At 42.3% G+C, this 20,430-nt stretch overlaps 1 protein-coding gene across 3 annotated transcripts; it reads left to right on the top strand.

Annotated features, from left to right (window-relative positions):
• The first annotated feature begins 11,940 nt into the window (after window positions 1-11,940).
• ZNF134 (zinc finger protein 134) lies at window positions 11,941-19,506 on the top strand. Of its 3 annotated transcripts, XM_087420989.1 has the most exons (4): window positions 11,941-12,252; window positions 14,228-14,266; window positions 16,941-17,041; window positions 17,700-19,506. In XM_087420989.1, exons 3-4 carry the CDS (start codon window positions 17,002-17,004, stop codon window positions 18,935-18,937), a joined length of 1,278 nt encoding a protein of 425 aa, XP_087277115.1. In that variant the 5' UTR covers window positions 11,941-12,252; window positions 14,228-14,266; window positions 16,941-17,001; the 3' UTR covers window positions 18,938-19,506. The 3 variants fall into 3 exon arrangements, with proteins under 3 accessions (XP_087277115.1, XP_087277116.1, XP_014649888.1); XM_087420990.1 differs by lacking the exon at window positions 14,228-14,266 and having other exon boundaries at window positions 11,941-12,062; XM_014794402.2 differs by lacking the exon at window positions 14,228-14,266 and having other exon boundaries at window positions 11,942-12,252.
• The last annotated feature ends 924 nt before the right edge of the window (window positions 19,507-20,430 follow it).

The following is a 20,430-nucleotide window of genomic DNA, read 5'->3' as shown; positions in this document are numbered from 1 at the left end:
TTGTAAATTGGCTGTGTCCACGGGAGGAGGTGAGTTCCGAGTCTGCTTACACCGCCATCTTGACTCCGCCTAGCCTTAAGAAATATTTGAACAAATTTATATGCATATACGAAAAATAAATGTTCTTTTCTCTTTCACTTTCCCACTTCTCTAAACTCACATAATACTGGGTTTATGATCTGTTATCAATTATTGTGTGTCCTTCCAGAAATGTTTCAATTCATTAACATTTACTTTTCTTAATTAATCTGTACTTTACCAAGATTCCAGTGTTTCCCAAATTTTAATGCCAGTTACACAATTTATTATACTTTAATAATTTATTGCCTATTGATGTAAATAAGTGAAATATTACAAAAATGTTTGATGAATCCTAATTTAATTCGCTGCAAAACATCTAGCATTTAGGTGGTTATAAAAAATTGATATCTAATTAAATGTGTGTAATGAAACAGGACATTTTTACCTAATAATATTTTATAAATCTAGAAAGATCCTACTCTTATACCATTATACAGATTTTCAAACTGAGAAACCATAATTAATTCATTTTATGTTTGTGTAGATAAGGTCATTTGAGATTCCAATAAGAAGATTTATTACTCAGAGTGAGGATGTGAACTTGAATTAGCTATTTGGCAAATGAGTGTATTTTTACATATAAATGATGTCTCCTTTTAAATTTATTATGCATTTGTCTCATAATTTCTAAGAAAAACCACATTTTATATTTGTTATTTTTTCTTTTAAAAATGTTTATTTGTATAACTTTCAATGTTAGAAAATATGATAATTTATCTCATTTATTAGGGTGAGCTCTTAGAATATAATTGATTGCCTCCCCTTTCCACTGTTATATAAAATACTTTATATTATTTTGTGCTTCATCTTTTTTTTTTTTTTTTTCGTGAGGAGGATCAGCCCTGAGCTAATATCAGTGCTAATCCTCCTCTTTTTGCTGAGGAAGACCGGCTCTGAGCTAACATCTATTGCCAATCCTCCTCCTTTTTTTTTTCCCCCCAAAGCCCCAATAGATAGTTGTATGTCATAGCTGCACATCCTTCTAGTTGCTGTATGTGGGATGCGGCCTCAGCATGGCTGGAGAAGCTGTGCGTCGGCGCGCGCCTTGGATCCGAACCTGGGCCGCCAGTAGCGGAGCGCGCGCACTTAATGGCTAAGCCACATGGCCGGCCCTTATGCTTCATCTTTACATTGTAAATTTTTCATGCCTTTCATTTACATAAATGTATATTTTCACATACTCTAATAAGTTTAAAGATTTTATTTTATTTATTTTTCCCCCCAAAGCCCTAGTAGATTGTTGTATGTCATAGCTGCACCTCATTCTAGTTGCTGTATGTGGGACGCGGCCTCAGCATGGCCGGAGAAGTGGTGTGTCGGTGCGTGCCCGGGATCCGAACCCGGGCCGCCAGCAGCGGAGCGCGCGCACTTAACCGCTAAGCCACCGGGCCGGCCCTCTAATAAGTTTAAAGTACTGTATGTCTTCTGTCTTATGCAGTGCTTACTAAGTGCTTATCACAAGTCATGTTTCCAAAAAATATATACACTCCTATAGGGTTTATCTTTTAGATTTAGATTTTTGTATTTATATACATGTTTTTATTTTTAAAATATTAAAACATTTTAAAAATATGTATATAAATGTTCTTATTTGTCTAAATGGCATGCAGTAGAAATTTAGCTTTGGGCCGGCCCAGTGGCCTAGGGGTTAAGTTCTTGCACTCTGCTTTGGTGGCCCCGGGGTTTCAGCGGTTTGGATCCTGAGGGCGGACTTGTGCACCCCTTATCAAGCCACGCTGTGGCAGCGTCCCGTATAAAGTAGAGGAAGATGGGCACGGATGTTAGCCCAGGGCCAATCTTCCACAACAAAAAGAGGAGGGTTGGCAACAGATGTTACCTCAGGGCTAATCTTCCTCAAAAAAAAAAAAAAGAAAGAAATTTAGCTTTATCTTTTCAGATGTATGTAAATATTTTAATAATATGTATTGAATAAACTTTTCTTTCCCAACTAATTTTTAAATTCATTTTTATTCACACTAAGTTCTTTTTTTTTTTTTTAGATTTTATTTATTTATTTTCCCCCCAAAGTCCCAGTAGATAGTTGTATGTCATAGTTGCACATCCTTCTAGTTGCTGTATGTGGGACGCGGCCTCAGCATGGCCGGAGAAGCGGTGCGTCGGTGTGTGCCCGGGATCCGAACCTGGGCCGCCAGCAGCGGAGTGCGCACACTTAACCGCTAAGCCACGGGGCCGGCCTGTACACTAAGTTCTTACTATTTTTCATAGCTGTAAATCTTTGTCTCTCTATCTTATATATAAAAATATCTATCGAATTTTATCTCTCTCTATCTGCCTATCTCCCTGTATATCAAATACTTTGCAACATTTTCTAGACTCTGTCCATGATCTGTTTCATAGCCTCAATTTTACTCTCTGATTAGTGACTAAAACAAGCTATAATTGCATGTTTTTCAATAACATATAATTAATCCTTGCATTAAACTCAATTTCATTTATTTCTCTTCTTTTTCACTAGCTCAGGAAACTTGTAAATGTTATTATTTGGTTATAAGTTACAGTATTTTATGAATTTATTTACAATGTTAAAGCTTCCCATGTGGGAACATGGCTTATCTATGCTTTATTTAGATCTTTTTTTTAAGTAATGCATTTTCTTTCAATGTTTCTTCTACATTTCTGTGATTTTATGGTTGAATCGCATAATTAAGCATATCTTTCATAATATTTTTTGCTCATCATATTTTTAAATACAACACCATCTCTAGAAAAAAATTGTAAATTACTACTTTTTAAACATAGCATTTGTGTATATTTTAAATACTTACTAGTATTAATCAGAATTCATTTTATTTATAGTATTTAGCAATTATGCACCTGCATCCTTTCTGAATGTTAGATGTGTGGTTTTGTGATTTCCATAAATACATCCAAGATTATATTTCATCTTATTGATGGGCTATGCCAAAAATATATTGAACAAAACATGGTGATGTGCAGCATTGTGATCTTATTTCTGACCAATTTTTAAGTGCTCCTAATATTTAACCACTGTAATACAAAAAGAAAAAGGAAAAGCAGGGCAAAACAACCAATACTCAGTAATTTTGGAAGAAATAAAAGTTGTGCATGAGGTAGTGTCCCCTTGATAAACTGCATCTTTATTTATTGCTGAGGCCCGTGATTGGAAGCCCAGGTACTACTTCTAAACAGTAGATGTGCTTTGCCTGCCTGTATAGTGCTTTCATTGGAACCTTGTTTTTATAAAAATTGAGAATATTGCAGAAACCAACCTGGATTTGTTGCTGTGGTAATACAAGTACAAAATTGGTCAGAGTGGGAAACACCACCGAAGTTGTAGCAAACAGAGGACAAACTCAGTATTTGTCAATTATTGCAACAAATACTTTCCAACTTAGACCATCTACAAAAGAGAAGAAGGTAATGATACGAAACACGTGAGCCCATCTCCACAGGTACAACAGAAACCACCCAGAGCCAAACTCACTTCATCTGTGAACCCCCCCCATCTTCCATCCAGCAAATATTCATAGATTCTTGTATTGCCCTGTCGACCTCTGGACCCCTCCATTAGGACATTCATTGTAGACCTGTCACCTGTGGGGTCCTACAGTCATATGATTATTGCCTCAATTTAGGTCATGTTCTACTTCTATTCCCCTTTTCTTTTATTAGGAAGAGAAAATTCCTGAAGGAAAAATTTAGATAGAAAAAAATATCTTAATTCTTTCGTTTTATTTTCCCCTTTTCAATGTGTTGATTTGGTCTTCTATCATCCTCCAAATGTAAGGTTATTTTTTAAAAGTAGTGATACAAATGTATTTTTAAAACATGTTTATTTGTTTTAATTTATTAAAATTACTATTTGAGGGGGCCAGCCCTGTGGCACAGTGGTTAAGTGTGGGCACTCAGCTTCGGCGGCCCGGGGCTCACAGGTTCAGATCCCAGGCGCGCACCAACGCACCACTTGTCAAGCCATGCTGTGGCAGCATCCCATATAAAGTAGAGGAGGATGGGCACAGATGTTAGCCCAGGGCCAATCTTCCTCAGCAAAAAAGAGGATTGGCATCAGATGTTACCTTAGGGCTAATCTTCCTCACCAAAAGAAAAAAAAAATTACTGTTTGATGCTGAAAATATCCTACACTTTGCCATTGGGAATCCTTCATGTTACCTCTTGGGTCCTGTTTACATAACCCCAGTGGTTTGGGGTGGCTCCTTTGTTTTCTTGTACAATGAGAAGTTCTGAGATCATTTTCTATACCTTCTACCCCAGATGTGGATTCATTCATTTCTTCAGGAAGCTCTGATATCTTTTAATAAAATAGTATGTATACACTATATGTGTGTGTATATATATAATATATATGATTACAGAATTAAGATACCAATTATTTTACTCATGATATTATACCTGCAATAATTTGCTCTTATTGTGTTCACATATTAATATAGAATATATGTTCAAATTATGGTGTTTAAAATACAATAGAAATAGGGCCGGCCCTGTGGCTTAGCGGTTAAGTGCGTGCTTTCTGATGCTGGCGGCCCGGGTTCGGATCCCGGGCGCACACTGATGCACCGCTTCTCCGGCCACGCTGAGGCCGCGTCCCACATACGGCAACTAGAAGGCTGTGCAACTATGACATACAACTATCTACTGGGGCTTTGGGGGGAAAATAAATAAATAAATCTTTAAAAAAAATAAATAAAATAAAATACAATAGAAGTAATTTCTTTTGGCTAAACCCAAATTTGGCACACATTTAGGTTTATTTCTTTATTTTTTCATTTTTATGTTTATGTTTTATAGTATTTTTGTTACCATATTTAGTTAGAATGTGTAAAAAGTTTTAAACCAAAGCCACAAACCAGATATACTGAGAACAATCTAACTTCATACTTTCTCCTCCACTCTGTCACCACTATCACCTATAAAAATAAAAAATTATTTTTATAATTTTTAAATACATTCTTCTATTTAAAAAATATTACCATATACACATAGTAAATGGATAATATATTAGTTATACTCCCTTTATTAGGAAAATAAGGCTAACTGCACAAAATATTCTGACACTTTCTATTTTTTACTTAATTGTATGTCTTGGAAATGCAGCCGTAGAGAGAACTTTACTCATCATGGCTGCCTAGTGCTCCATCGTGAAAATGCACGATTGATTCAGTCTCCTGTGGTTTGACATTGAGTTGGTTCCAGTCTTTGTTATTATAAATAATTCTGCATGAAATTGTTTTGCACATATGAAAGGCATGTCTAAATATTCATATTGAGTTGAAAAATTATGCAACCAGAGAAATTTTCTTGGTATAATGAGAGTAACCAAATTTTCTATTTTAGTCTCCAGATTCCTGTGATTCAAATAAAATCAGCCACCAATATCCCCTTTAAATTGATGAAATGGTTTGTACAAAATTAAATTTGGAAATTATTTTCCTTACTCAGACTGGAGTTGGGATCCTTGGAAATTCCTCACTTTTTTGTCTTTATATCTTTACTTTGCTCACTAGGCACGTGTTGAGACCCACAGACTTGATTCTCATCCAGCTAGTCATAGCTAACAACTTGGTTCTTTTTAATAAAAGAATTCCTCAGACTATGGCAACATTTGAGTTGAAATATATCCTGGATTATGTTGGATGTAAACTTGTCTTCTATTTACACAGAGTGGCCAGAGGGGTTTCCCTCAGCACTACCTGCCTCCTCAGTGGCTTCCAGGCCGTTAAGCTCAACCTTAATACCTCTAAGTGGATAGAGCTCAAGAGTAGATTCCCAAAGTGTGTTGACTTCTGCTGTTTCCTCTGCTGGATCTTGCATCTCCTATTAAATATCTTTATTGCTATGAATGTTACTGGACCAAGAAAGAGCAAAAACACGAGTATGGGGAAAATTTATGAATACTGTAGTTCACCCATTCCAAATGAATTCGTAGTCTCACTACATGCAGTCATGTTCTCCTTCATTGATCTTACATGTTTGGACTTCATGGCCTGGTCTAGTGGCTCCATGGTCCTTGTCTTGCACAGGCACAAGCAGCAAGTCCCAACACATTCACAGCAGCAGCCTTTCCCCCAGAACTTCCCATGAGGCCAGAGCCACACGCACCATCCTGTTTGTGGTGAGCATATTCATCTCCTTTTATTTTCTCTCTTCCATTTTGTCTCTTTGGGTAACACTGATTGTGAACCCAAGCCACTGGCTAATGAATACCTCTGCACTGATGTCTTCAGGCTTCCCGACATTCAGTCCCTTTGTGCTCCTTGGCAGTGACACCTGGGCCTCTCAGTTCTGGTCTGCCTTCTGGGGAAGAAAAATAATTTCTCCAAGTATTGTCTCTGGACAGTAAGATCTCTCTAGAACATCCTATCATTTATTTAATCATTTTTTTGTGTGTTTGTAGGCTTGTGTTTTATGCCATATAATCTGTCTCCACATTGGGATTCAGCATGGGAAAATCCCAACTCAGCAAAAATAACCCTGGCCTCATACTGCTTTTAAGATTGCTGGAAAATGGTGTAAATAATGACTCAAAGATGACTTTCTAAAATTATGTAATGCTATTCACTAGAGAACATCAGGCAATAATGATAATGACATATAGGGGGCTTTTCAGTGTTTGGGAATTCTGGAGTAGAAACTCACTGTTGATTCACACTTTGAAGTGGCATCCAAAAGATTTATTGAATTGTCAAAGCATGTTGAGTGAAAGCTGTTTCAAGTGAAAAGAAAATGAGCTGAGAATATACTGAAATGGTACAGCACGGGTGAACTTCAAAGAATTGAAGCAAGTTCATGGCGTTTGGCAAAGAGTATGTAGCATTCAGTATGGCGAGAAAGGAAAGTAGGAGATATCTTCTGGCAGGTGTTGGAGGTCGTGTCAATGATCAAAACTTTTCATAGGAAAGATCATGGATCTCTGAGAATTTTTGTCCAGTCAGTGAAATAATCAAAATTGCTTGTGATAAATTTATTTTGGTACACATTATAGTTTACCACTATTTTACCTTAGTTTACAATATTTTTTCATTTAAAAAATAAGTAGTAAAATAATTTCCAATTTACCAATATTTAGGAGTCAGATCTGACAAAGAGTCTCTTCTTGACCAAACGTTAGTCAGGCTCCTCTGAATCTTCTTCCCGACTAGGTTTCAACTTTTGAACTTCAGTGCCCAATTTTAGCAAGAATCCTGTTAAGTCAGTTTAGCCAGAATCCATCCCACTTAATATCTGATCACCCTGGATATCTGATCAACCTCCTCATTCCCACCATTCCCCCAGGTGATAGCTGACCACCCTGGTCTGCCTTCAGCAAGAATCCTGTTAGGTCAGTTTAACAAGAATCCTCCCTTACCCCTGAGATTTCCTCTTAGTAATTTTCCATTTACTGCCCCCTACCCTGCTGCTTGATTATAAATCTCTACTTGTTCATGCTGTATTCGGAATTGAGCAGAGTTCTATACTGAGGTCTCCTTTCCCCCATTGGCAATTGTTCCTGATTCAAACCTGCTTTTACCACTTTAACTGTTGTCCAGCTCTGGTTTTCTTTAACAAATTCTGAAAATTATTTTTTTTTATGAAATAAAATTAATTTTTAGGAAATTTTGTCAGTCATTGGTACTCAAAGGAAACTTTCAAAGAGTTTCCTTTTCATTTCACCTGTATTTTCCATCTTTAAATAACCATTTGACTTTTATTACTACTAACTTTACAAACATTATAGTTGGTCATTAAAACATATATGTGGCAAAACATACGATTTTGCATTTCTGTGTTGTCTATTTAACTAAAATTGTCTTGAAAATTTATTTTATTTTTGAAAGTGTCTAACGTAAAATACAGTTTAATGTATATGCATATAAAATCTGTACATAAATTATCTAAGTATCATTTTAGTACAATATAGGCAACATGGTTGTTATGAATGATAAATCGTGATGAAATAAATAAATTTCTGGACTGTAATAAACTTAAGAGCAACACTGTGTCTCATAGAAAGAGCTATTTCTTTTTTTCATTAGCCTATTTCCTCTAGTTGAAAATCTGCACATTTTCTTTAAGGAGTTTAATTTGTGTTAATATTTTTCATGGGCTTAAGGTTTTACATAAGCACTCAGTGGCTTACCTCGAATGGGGCTCCATTACCTAGGAATGTAGAATCATTTAAATGCTTCTGGAACAAAACTGTGTGCTCTATATCGTCCCAGGGCCGGGTACCAGGCAAGCAGAGACCACTGCTACAACCCAAAACCCAGTGAAATTGTTCAAACTAGCCAATCTTGTTTACTTTGCCCTGCCCTTCATGCAGAAGACACAATAAAGACTCTGTCCTAGGCTTTCCCTTGGCTCCTGCTTCTACCTCCTAACCAAAAACTGGTGTTCCTTTTGTGGCTTTGTCACTGACTAATTGCCCTGAGGAACTCAAAGGTGGGTTAGGAAGCCTTTAACTGTTTAAGAGATGCAATCACCAACCACCCTGAACCAGACCAAGCCCCACCACAAGAGGAGGCCTATGACCTTTGCCTCATTTTTAATGCTAAGATCTCTCTGGGAGGAGCTTAGGCCTTATTAACATAACCTGCAGTGTACGTGGCCAACTGAGCCTGCCCAAGCCAATACCCACCTCTCCCTTTTGAATATTCATTCCCCATCCGAAATAAAAGGTCCCTGCTACCCTTTGCTCAGGGACAGCCACAACTTTGGAAGTGATTCTGCATGGCCTCCTATTTGCTGCAAATAAGTTCTACTTTGTGTGACAACTACTTCTGGTCTAGAGTCTGATTGTAACTCACCAGGAGGCAAACCCATTTTTGGTTTGGGAACAGCTTTCTTGGTATGCTGTGCCTCTCATTTCTAGGGGAATTGTGAGTAACATTAGACTTTTCTTTCAATGGCATCTACCTATCCATGTCATCACTCAGTCACCTTTATAAATTAAGACCTGGGCACAAATCAGCCTCCCTTGGCTGTATAATATTACATCTCATCCTCCCACTTCTCAGTCTCCTCACCTTCTCTCTTTTCTATTGTGCCTACTGTAGGGGAGTAAGAATATTCCTCTACCCTCTAGGTTCTTCTGGCTGGTCTAAGAATTAAATTGACATGAGACAGAATAACAGGAGAAAATCAAACATTTAATAACATGTATACATAGTAGAAACCTAGGAAAACTGAGTAACTCCAGAAAAAGGCCAAAGCCACCACCTTAAATACCATCTTCAGGGCATGTTGGGGGTAGTGGTTTGGGACTTGAAAGGGGAGGAAGGCAATTCACATGGAGATGGAAAAGCAAAAGTTTGGTAGGCAAATGTTTGCCATGCTTTGCAAAGACAATGTGATGTGGGGAGGACTTTGATTATTTTTCTTTTCTTTTCTTTTTTTTTTTTGCTGAGGAAAATTGGCCCTATGCTAACATCCATGCCCATCTTCCTCTACTTTATATGTGGGACTCCACCACAGCATGGCTCGATAAGCAGTGCGTAGGTCTATGCCCAGGATGCAAACTTGCAAACCCTAGGCCACCAAAGCGGAGCGCGCAAACTTAACCCCTACACCACTGGGCTGGCCCCAGGGAAGGACTTTGATTACACGGGCCTTGCTAGGTTCCTCCTTGCCTACTACACCTAGTTTATTTTATATTATAGTTATCTATGGTGATAGCTCCTTTCTGAAACAGGCCTGCTATCTTAAACTCTTTTAGGCAGTTAGGGGGAAGGTCAAAGTTTCTTCCTGAGTCTTTTGTTCTTAGAAATAAGCCAGAGAGACACATTTTGGGGTGACAAATTCTGATCCCCCACACTACCATATTCTAACATTGTATATAATTCAATATTTTTTTTCATATTTCTTCTTCTGTCTCTTGATTACAGTGTAAGCTCCTTGATGGCTGGGGTCTTTGTTTCGTGTTTTCAAATTTGTTGCATGCACATAGGATAGTGCCTGAAATGCAGTAGGTGTTCATTGAATATTTGTTAGAGATGTGAATAAGCGTGATATTACAGTATCCTTGTTCATCTTCACCATTCTGGGAACACTTTCTAAATGTTTTCTTTATTCTCTCTCGAAGCAGATATTCAGTGTTTTCAAGAATGAAAAGAAATTACATTTTGGAGACTAAATCCTGCTGTAGGCAAGGTTCCAGCACAGCCGTGTGCTCAGCTTCATTTTCTCACTTCTCAGACTTCAGTGTCTCCAGCTCAAATTTTGTGGACATCTTAACTGTTTTTGCCTGTCACAGATATGTTCCCCAGAGCCATTTTTGCATATATCTGTGAATAACTAGAGAATTATTAATAACTTTGAGCATTTAAACAATTCACAAGTGTCTGTTTTTCTTTCTTTTCTTCCTTCCTTCCCTCCTCTTTCTCTTTCTCCCCCATCTCTCTTTCTTTTCTCCTCTTTCTTCTTCTCTGCCTTATCGTTTTTCTTCTCCCTCTCTCTCTCTTTTTTTGTTTTTACCATAAATAATCTCAACTCCCAATTCAGACACTGTCTCTGTAATGGCAAGTGAAATGAAAATCACTTTCCAGCAAAGAAATGAAATCATGCTGTTCCATATTTTTATTTCTGGGTTCAGATGTCACCTTTGCACATTTGCTGCCACTAGGACCATGTCAACCACTGTCCTGGCATACAAAAGCATTTATAATGGTTCTTTTCAGATAGGCAGCATATTCCTAATAGAAATAAATATATATCAGCTTTTGGGCTAAGAGATATCATTTGGACTAAACAGTACTGCTCCCTGGGATGGACACCATCAGTGACTGTACAAGTGTTGATGTAAATAATCAATAATCATTCTATAGTAGAGAGTTTTATTTGACCCAAACTGAGGACTATAGCCCGGGAATGCAAAGCACTCTGGAGAAGAGTGCTTTTCAGCACAGTTATATACCATTTTCAAACAAAGAGACATACATCAAGCATGATGGGGATGTGGGGGAAATTCTTTCAACGGTTCAGGGAGATATTTTCTCACAGATTAGCCCACACAGTGTACACAGGGAGTCAACATGGCTTTGGTGCTGTGGGAAAGGAGGCATTCAGTCTTAACTTTAAAGAGTGTTGGCATCAAGGGAAGGGAGGCATAAATGTTTTATCTTCAAAGAGTACATTCTTTACTTTAGGGTAACATTTAAAGCAGATGTACAATGTATGTTTGGTAGGCCATAAATCAGGCTGCTCTGGTTAAAACAAAATTCAGGCCAAATCAGGTTCAAACCAGAGTGGCTTCCACGCAGACTGGAAAATATAAAAATTTGCTTACATAACAGGTAGGCAAGACACCTTCCTTGACCTCCTATTTCAAAGTAGCCCAATAACCTCTCCTCGCCTTCCTCCCCTTGCCCTGTCAGTAGTAGTGTCTGAGTAAACCAGAGGAAGAGCTCCAGTTCGCCCGCTTGCTTCAGGGCACCCGTCATCACTCCTCCTCCTTCCACTCCATGCCTTTGTCTGGAGACAATTCTCTCTTACACCTGACCCAACTGAAGGGCACAGAACTGACTTAAAGCTCTGTCTATACGTATTTTAAAAACAACAAGGAAATATGAGTGGACTCAAAGTGATATTTGGTGTGGTGTGTCCATTTGGTTTTGCAGCTTTGCGGAATATCTGAAACAATGTTCCTAAACGTTTCTGCAACACCTGCAGACTACACTGCACAGAATCTGGGTGCGGGCTCTTTAAGAGGGTGAAGCCCCGCCCCGTCCTCATAACCTCGAGGCACCATTTCCCAGCGCCCCTTGCGGTGCCACATGGCCTTGGCCGGGGCAGGGAGGTTGTCAGCGCCTCGGTCAGGCCGATTGCTCAGGAGAACTACATTACCCAGAAACTTCTGCGCCGCGCAGTGGCGGCTCTGTTAAGGGAGTTTCCGTACGTGCGGAAGACGTCTGGGCGGGACTTCCGGTATCTTCCTCGCGGCGGACATTTTGTCGGCTGTTGGGACTATCCTAGGAGAAATCGGGGGCCTCTGGTTCGGTTCAGAGGTGAGTGAAGCAGGAAGGCGCGGGAAGAGACCCTGCCCCGCTGCAAAGAGGCTGGGCAGTGGCAACGCCCGCGAAGACTCCGCCGCCACGGCCGAGCGACGGCGGTGCCCGGGTCCCGACCAGGGACTCCTTACAGCTCCGTGTGGTGCGGACTGTCATGGCTGTGGCCGCGGTGATGGACCTGGCGTAGGTGGGTGCTGCGTTCACCGAATCTTGGCGCGTCCCCGACCCACACCTCCGAATCATGAGGCCCCGAATGAGGAGTGCCTGTTGAGGTCATTGCGGGCCGGGCTCCAGGTCGTTTGTGGGTGGAGCCCCCATTTCTAACATCCAGTGTGATGAGACTTGGAGGAGTGTTCCCGGCCGAGCGACTCGTACGAGCAAAGGCTTGGAGGTGCGACTGAGCCGGGAGCTTTCGGGAAACGGGGGTCTTCCTATCTGCAGGGAGCGGAGAGTGTGAGTAGTAGTCATGTCTGGAATGGCCGAGTGAGGCGAGTACCTTTATTGTGAGGGCGCTGGGAGCCGTGGAGGGACGTGATCTGATTAAGGGTTTTAAGATTTTATTTATTTATTTCTCCTCAAAGCCGTAGTACATAGTTGTATGTCATAGCTGCACATCCTTCTAGTTGCTGTATGTGGGACGCGCCTCAGCATGGCCGGAGAAGTGGTGCGGCTGTGCGCGCCCAGGATCCGAACCCGGGCCGCCTGCAGCGGAGTGCGCGCATTTAACCGCTAAGCCACTGGGCGGCCCTGATTAAGGGTTTTAAAAGTATCCCAACGTTCGCTCAGGGGAAAACAGACTAGGGTGATGTGATGGTGAGGATGGAGGCAGTGACCCGGTGAAGAGGCCACAAACTCCTGGGCTGTTGTGGTGGCTGTACCAGAGCAGTGGCAGGAGGGAGTGGGGCTAGAGAAATCATTAAATTTTGGAGAGATTTTAAAGATAAAACGAGCAGGATTTCTTGCTGCATGGGGTATAAGTGAAAGTAGAGAGTGAAGAGCTACCCAAGTTCCCCCCCCCCCCAACATCTGAAAGGGTGGAAATGGGTAAGTTGGAGCAGGGAGCATCTTTCAAGGGGGATCAGGAGTTGGCTTTTGGACGTGGTAAATCTGAGGTGTCTCACGGGCGTCTGGACATGCAGGTCTGGAGTTCTGTGGAGCGAGCTGTGCTGGAGAACTCTGATAGATGAGGCTCAGGTCAAAACCTGGAGATCAGATTTAGGGGAAGAATGCTAAGGATGTTATCTTATATGGTCCCTGAGGTGAGAGAATGGAGGGCACGGAAGAGGTGGATATTCCTGAGATTACCTCCAGAAAGGAGGGGGTCCTGGCATCTGAAAGGGTTCTGGCTGGTGTCAGCAGGAGGAGAGGGCTGTAGGGTATTAGGAGCCTGGCCTGAAATGGAGAGCAAGGTGTGAGGTGCTATAGATTTGCCACCCTGTGGACTCAGCATGCCCCCATAGGCAGTGCCCGTGGAGCAGAGGGAAAGTCAGCCAGGTTAGTAGAGCAGCCCCAGCCCAATCCAGTGCACTGGTACATCAGTTCCCCAATTCCTCAGGTCAGAAGAGACGATGAATGTCTCTAATGAAGGGTCACCAGCAGGCTCATTTTCAGAGGAGTACATACCAGGTAGGCTGGTTTGGTGAAAGCCCTAGTGTACACCTGGCAAGTATACATAAGCAGACAGTTAAAAATTAAAAATACATAAACATGATAAATTTATACCAATGCTTAATAAATTGAAGTGCTTTTCTCTAAGTATTTGATTACAATGGGAAGTCTTAAATATCACGTTTTCTTAAAAGCTTAAAAACAAATCTAGAATTTCAAAAATCTGTCACTTCATTTGCACCAACAACACTTGCAATAGCGTTCAGCTTGTAGACAGTAAAAGATAATACAAAGGTGCTTGACATGTATCAACATGTCTGATACAAATAACAGCCCTGTGAGGTGGGTACCCTTATTATCCCCACTTCACAGATGAGGGTACTGAGACCCAATTCTTTGTTCATGGTCACACAGCTGATAGGAGGCAGCACTAAGGTCTGAGTATCTGAGGTTAGACAACCTGAAATCATCCTCACCAAAGGGGTTGGGGAACAGTTCAGTCTATGAGATCCCACCGTGGTAACTTGCCACTCACATCTCCCTCTTTCCACCAGGTTGCTGTGGCAGCAGAGGCATTTATGATCCCTGCATAAGTGAGTGCAGAGTATGCAGCTCCCCATTCAACCCACCTCCACCTCCGAGTGATCTTGGCAACCCAGTATGACACATGGTGGTGTCTTGGGAATCTTCATCTACTCTTCTACCTGCCATTGGGTTTGGGGATCCTGATGTCACCAAAAGTCTTGTGCTCTGAATTCTATGCTGGAATTATATGGAAGGGCTTTCATTTCTAGTAGGCAATGGGATGAATGTAGAACAGTGTCCCAGGCACAGGAATCAGCATATGCAGACGCATTACTTGAGGCTGAACCGGGAGTGTTCAGGGAACCTCAGGTCTGCATTATGTCTAGTGTGATCAGAGAGCAGGGGAGAGGATTCAGCTCGAATGGCAGCCTGTGGAGCTGGGCTTCTTATTCTCAAGAGTGGTGGGAGCCTTGGGAGGTTTGAAGCAGAGGAAGGAGTGAACTGACTCTAGTCTTAACAGGCTTTCATCTGACTGCACAGTGAAGAAAAGACTATGGGGGTGAGGAAAGAGGTGTGTTGATGATGGCTGGAGGAGAGTGGTGGCTATCACGGTGAGAGTCAAGTGTTTGGATTCTGGATCTCTTTTTTTTTTTTTTTTCTTGAGTAGAACCAAGCAGGTTTTCTGATGTGGGGGATAAGAGAAAAAAGGAGAGGAGTCAGGGATGACCCCACAGTATTTGGCCTGAGAAGGTGTAAGGATAGAAAAATCCTCAGTTGAGATGGTGAAGTTGGTGAGAGTAACTTTCAGAGGTGATATCAGAAGTTAGATTTTACTATGGTGAATCTGTGATGTTCCAGAGATATCTGAGTGGAGGTATCAAGTGGACAGCTGGACACACAGGTTTGGAGTTCAGAGGAAGGATTTAAGTTGGAGACATTTGCAAGGTGCAGCCAGTGTATGGATAGGGTATAGCTGTGTATCAGATTTAGAGAGAAAACCTTTATGTCATGGTGGCAGTGCCATTAGGGTTCTGGAAAGGGTGTGGGCCCAGTGGAGTGAGTGGGAGTAGGAGTCACCTAAGAGACAAAAGGGAGGTTAGTGTCCATGGTGGTGGGAGAATAGGATCTGGCAGGTGGTGAAGTCTTCCTGGGAGAGAGTGGACATGAGATGGGTGCTGGGGGGGTAGCAGTAATAAAGATGAGATGAAAATGAGGCCAAAGTTTATTCCCCTCTCTCTGTGCTTCCCAGGCTTTTGTGGTGATCTTTGGTGGGACTGGGGAGTTTTGGTGAAGCTAGTAGATTAACTGACGGGCAAAGGGAGTCAGCTGTCAGCTGTTTCTGTGCTTGGAGTAGAAGGCCAGTGGGTGTGGGCTTTGAATGAGAGTTAGTGTTAAGTGTTAAGCCTGTGACTGATGAGAATTTAGCAATCTCAGCATGCAACAGCAAAGTGGAAAAGGGCTGGGTTTATCTGATATCTGCATTTGGTTCTGGATTGCCAAAGTTGACTCAAGGAATAAGGCCAGGAGGGGAGGATTTAAAAGCCAGGTTCAGAGATACCCCATGGCTGTAGGGTCCTTGACTGGGGCTGAATGTGATCCTGGATGTGTTAATTAAGCTTTCTCTGGATGCTGTATGCAGATTTGCACGTGTGAGGTACCTACGTTGTTGGTGTCCATAGATAATGAAGGAGGTGTGGTCTAAAGAGTGATGTGTACAGGGATGGATCTGAATTCACTGCCTGAGGGCTCTGGTACTGAGAGCTTTAGGGACACTGCTAAAGTCAAATTTGTGTATGAGAGGCATGATCTCTGGACCCCAGGGGATCTAGCTGGCAGGAGAACAGTTGGGCCCTGCATGCCAGGCCCAGGCTAGACAACGTTTGTCCCCCTGCCTGTTCTAGGCTGGACAAAGTGATTAACGAGAAATGAGGAAAGAGCAGGCACCAATCACACAAGTCCCTGGTATCTTGTCTGAGTTACAGAGCTGAGGAGGAAAGTGAATGTGTGGTGGATAGACCAGGAGTCCTGGGGAAGGTGGCTGACCCTGTGCTCAGTTGTCCATTTTATGCAGTCATGTGACTTTTGAGGATATGTTTGTGTATTTCCCCTGGGAGGAGTGGGGGCTACTTGATAAGGCTCAGAGGTTCTCATGTCAATCAATGCAGTGCTTTCTGTGCTTTGCACTTACAGTCTTTCTGGGTAAGGCCCCACATATCCCAGTTTTCTGGGCTGTGCTCTGTTCTTACTTTTTTCTCCCAGAAGTTGCCATTTCCTTCCCATAGCTGGACCATAGACACTGCTATTTGTCCTCACTCCCTCACATAGGTCCTCTTGGTGCCAGGGCTCAGCTGTGTGTACTGCCTCCTCCACTACCTATGTTTCCCAAGTTCTGCTGCCCTAAATCCTTGCCAGGAATGGTTTGAGGGTCTGGAGTCTTGTGGTGATCCCCATGGATACTACTGTGCTTGGCTTCTCCCTAGGTGGGTGGTTCTGTCCACATTCACGATATCTCTGTGCTCCAGATTCTGCCTCCTTCAAGTGACATTTCCTTGGGCCTATCTGTGTCATGAGTTCCAGTCATGATCACTGCTTATAAGGCCCACTGGGCTGTTCCAGCAAGACATTTCTGATGTTTGTTTTATAATATTTAGTTTTCTTTTACTCTCTCATGGGTAGGCTGCTCTGGGTCAGTGCTTTCCCACTCATTTGCCCTGTCTTTTCTCTATGACTTGTATCTTACAGACTCTCTGTGATTGCTGAACTGTAGCAGGGGAAAGAACACTGAATGCCTGACTGAGAGGTCATGACTCTAGCCACAGCAGGAGAGGCTTGGACGGGCCTTGGTGAGTGGGGGCTAAGGGAGGGTGTGACTTCAGGGCTAGGTTCAGATAGCACCAGAAACCTGTGCTGTACCTATTACTGTTTGGTGCCCAGGCTATAAGCCATACTTTATTTGTATCTTTTCCTCCCCATTCTGGACACTTACACACTTGTCATTTTTATTCTGACCTATGATGCAGGGCTGTTCACGCTCACTCACCAGTGCCCTCTACTGCTCCCTCTGCAGTGCTCTCCTAATTGGACAATGCTAATGTGTCATGAGATGTACACATTTCCCTAGTTTTTGAATACTAGTTACTCATTTTAAATTGGAAATTTCCTGGGTGTGGATTTACATTTCTGTATAGTACTCACCTATCGCCAATAGCCAACACCTTTCTAAAAGTTATTTGCAGAGGAGTAAGTTGGAGATCCTGCCTGCTTCTTCTTTGTGAACTACGCTCCATCCTTGTGTCTTTATTCCTTGTGAGGCCTTCCCCATTCTGTGATTCTTAGAACCCAGTACTACACAGCCGTTCTTTCTTTAACCTAATGCCAAGTCTGTCATCCTGCCAACAACCCCGTGGACTCAGTCCTGGGTATGCTAGACAGACACTTGTGACAGGGTGGCCCCTTTCTACCAAAATCAACATGCACTTCAACAGCATTTTTTGCCTTTAGATTGTTCGAGTGGAGTGGAGGATGAAGAGGCACCTTCTGTGCAGAGCATTTCTGTAGGACTGTCACATGTTAGTACTTCCAGGGCAGGTTCATCAACCCAGATGGCTCACCCTTGTGACATATGTGCCCCCATCTTGAAAGATATTTTGCACCTGGATGAACACCAGGAAACATACCATGGACTGAAACCTTATACATGTGGGGCATGTGGAAGACAGTTGTGGTTCAGTGCAAACTTTGACCAGCACCAGAAACAGTACAATGTAGAGAAACCCTTAAGAGACAAAGGCAAGACCTCATTTGTGAAAAACTGTAGAGTTTGTGAAGAACCTCACTTGTCAGAGAAGCCGTTTACATGTGAGGAGGAACAGAAGAAGTTCCAGGCCACCTTGGGCAGTCACCAGCAAAAGGTTACCCACAGCAAGAGGAAGAAAAGGAGCACTGAGAGTGGAGAGGCCTTTCACATTGGACAGATGCATTACAAATGCAGTGAATGTGGGAAGGCCTTCAACCGCAAAGACACACTTGTCCAGCATCAGCGAATCCATACTGGAGAAAAGCCTTACGAGTGCAGTGAATGTGGGAAAGCTTTTAGTCGAAAAGCCACACTTGTCCAGCACCAGAGAATCCATACTGGAGAAAGGCCTTATGAGTGCAGTGAGTGTGGGAAAGCCTTTAGTCGCAAAGACAACCTCACTCAGCATAAAAGAATTCACACTGGAGAAATGCCTTATAAGTGTGGCGAATGTGGAAAATACTTCAGCCATCACTCCAACCTAATTGTACACCAGAGAGTTCACAATGGAGCAAGGCCTTATAAGTGCAACGATTGTGGGAAAGTCTTCAGACACAAATCCACACTTGTTCAGCATGAGAGTATCCATACTGGAGAAAATCCTTATGTTTGTAGTGATTGTGGGAAATCCTTTGGCCACAAATACACTCTCATTAAACACCAGAGAATTCACACTGAGGCAAGGCCTTTTGAGTGCATTGAATGTGGGAAATTCTTTAGTCGAAGCTCTGACTTTATTGCACACCAGAGAGTTCACACGGGGGAAAGGCCTTTTGTGTGCAGCAAATGTGGGAAAGATTTCATCAGGACCTCCCACCTTGTTCGGCACCAAAAAGTTCACACTGGAGAAAGGCCTTATGAGTGCAATGAATGTGGGAAAGCCTATAGCCTAAGCTCCCACCTCATTCGGCACCAGAAAGTTCACACTGCAGGAAGGCTTTAGGAGTGCTTTCAACACAACAGGACTCATAGGTAGAGGAGCTCTGTGATTAACCTTTGAGAGAGAGACATCAATCAGATGTTGAACATCATATATCTGAACATTAACACTAGGGACATGCCTTATGAATGCTAGGTACAAGGGAAGCTTTCAGGGCCTGTGTTGCACTTTCAGACCGGCTCGAGTTCCTTGCCAGATTCGTCAGTGTCAGTGCCTGTGGCTGAAACCATCTCAACTCTACCAGCTTAAGTTACCTTAATATCCTCAGGAAAGCCAGAACTTTGTACTCTCTGTCCAATCCCTGGAGGGAATTATAAGGAACGTGAGTTAAATGGGGATCCTCATTCCCTCCTCACTGACTGGTAAAGGTGTTGACGTGACGCTTTTTTAGCCAGGAGGGCCTGAGCTGTGTTTTGGTAGCAGAAAAAGTTTACTTTCTTCATGGACATTTTTGGTCTCGTGATACTTGTGACAGATTTTTCTAGCCTCCAAGTCACCCAACCTGGAGAACTGCTTGTCTCATGTCGCTTTAATTTGTGTGATAATAAAGACATTATTTAAGCCGCCTTTAATCTTGGAGGTTTTTTTTACTGTTTGGAGTGGTTTGAAAACAACTAGGTACCTGCCAGACTGATGAGGTAAACAGTGTTTGTGGGGGCTTCCAACTTTGTGTCCCTCAAATGGAACAGCAGGTTGACAGAACAGTTCTCAGTCCAGTTTTGATATTAATTTCCATTGCTGACAAAAGCTTGAGTGAAAATTCAGGGCTTTGTGAGCCTAATTTTGTCTAGATTTCAGTTATGTAAGGGCCCAGATATCACCTTGAGGAGGGTGCTGTTGTAACAACTTGCAGTGTGTTTGAGAGCAGCAGGGATTGAGTGTCCTGTTTCCAGCATATGTTGCATATTCCCCAGCACTGTTGAGGGGAAGCTGTTCCTCAGGACCTGCCAAGTGCCGTATATCCTGAAGGCCAGAATCTGGTACACAAATCACTGGCTCTAAGACCTGCCATGTTCAGGAAGGAAACAAAATTGATACAGAAACACTGGGTGTGAATAATTGGGATTGGAGACAGCGCAGCAAACGAGTGGATGTGCCCACTGTAGAAACACATCCATCAACATTCTAGTCACTATGGCTGTATGAGATCAGGATGTATGGAAATTCGCAGGATCTCCAGGGCTGTGTCACTCTTAGGACTAAGGTCAGTGACAGAGCAAAGAATGTAAAATTTTCCTCGATTCCTTCTCTCTGGGCTGTTTACTGGATGTCTTTGCTGCATGGACAAGAACCCTGGGACTGAGAGTAGAGAGACTCTGGTCCAAGAATATAGATTTTGTGACCAGCCGGAGTTCCTGGTGACTGACTTGGAAACAGCCTTCATTGCTTACCAGTTTTTCTTGCTACTGAGGAAGAGGTTCTCTTCAAAGGCGTTTAGAATGAGATGGTAGTCACTATAGTCATGCATTGCTTAACAACAAGGAAACTTGCTGAGA

Source organism: Ceratotherium simum, chromosome 33 (assembly GCF_057802395.1).
Source record: "Ceratotherium simum simum isolate JZ-2026a chromosome 33, ASM5780239v1, whole genome shotgun sequence".
Classification (NCBI taxonomy): Eukaryota; Metazoa; Chordata; class Mammalia; order Perissodactyla; family Rhinocerotidae; genus Ceratotherium; species Ceratotherium simum.
Note: the sequence above shows the minus strand (reverse complement) of the source record. Positions and strands in the feature narration are given on the sequence as shown.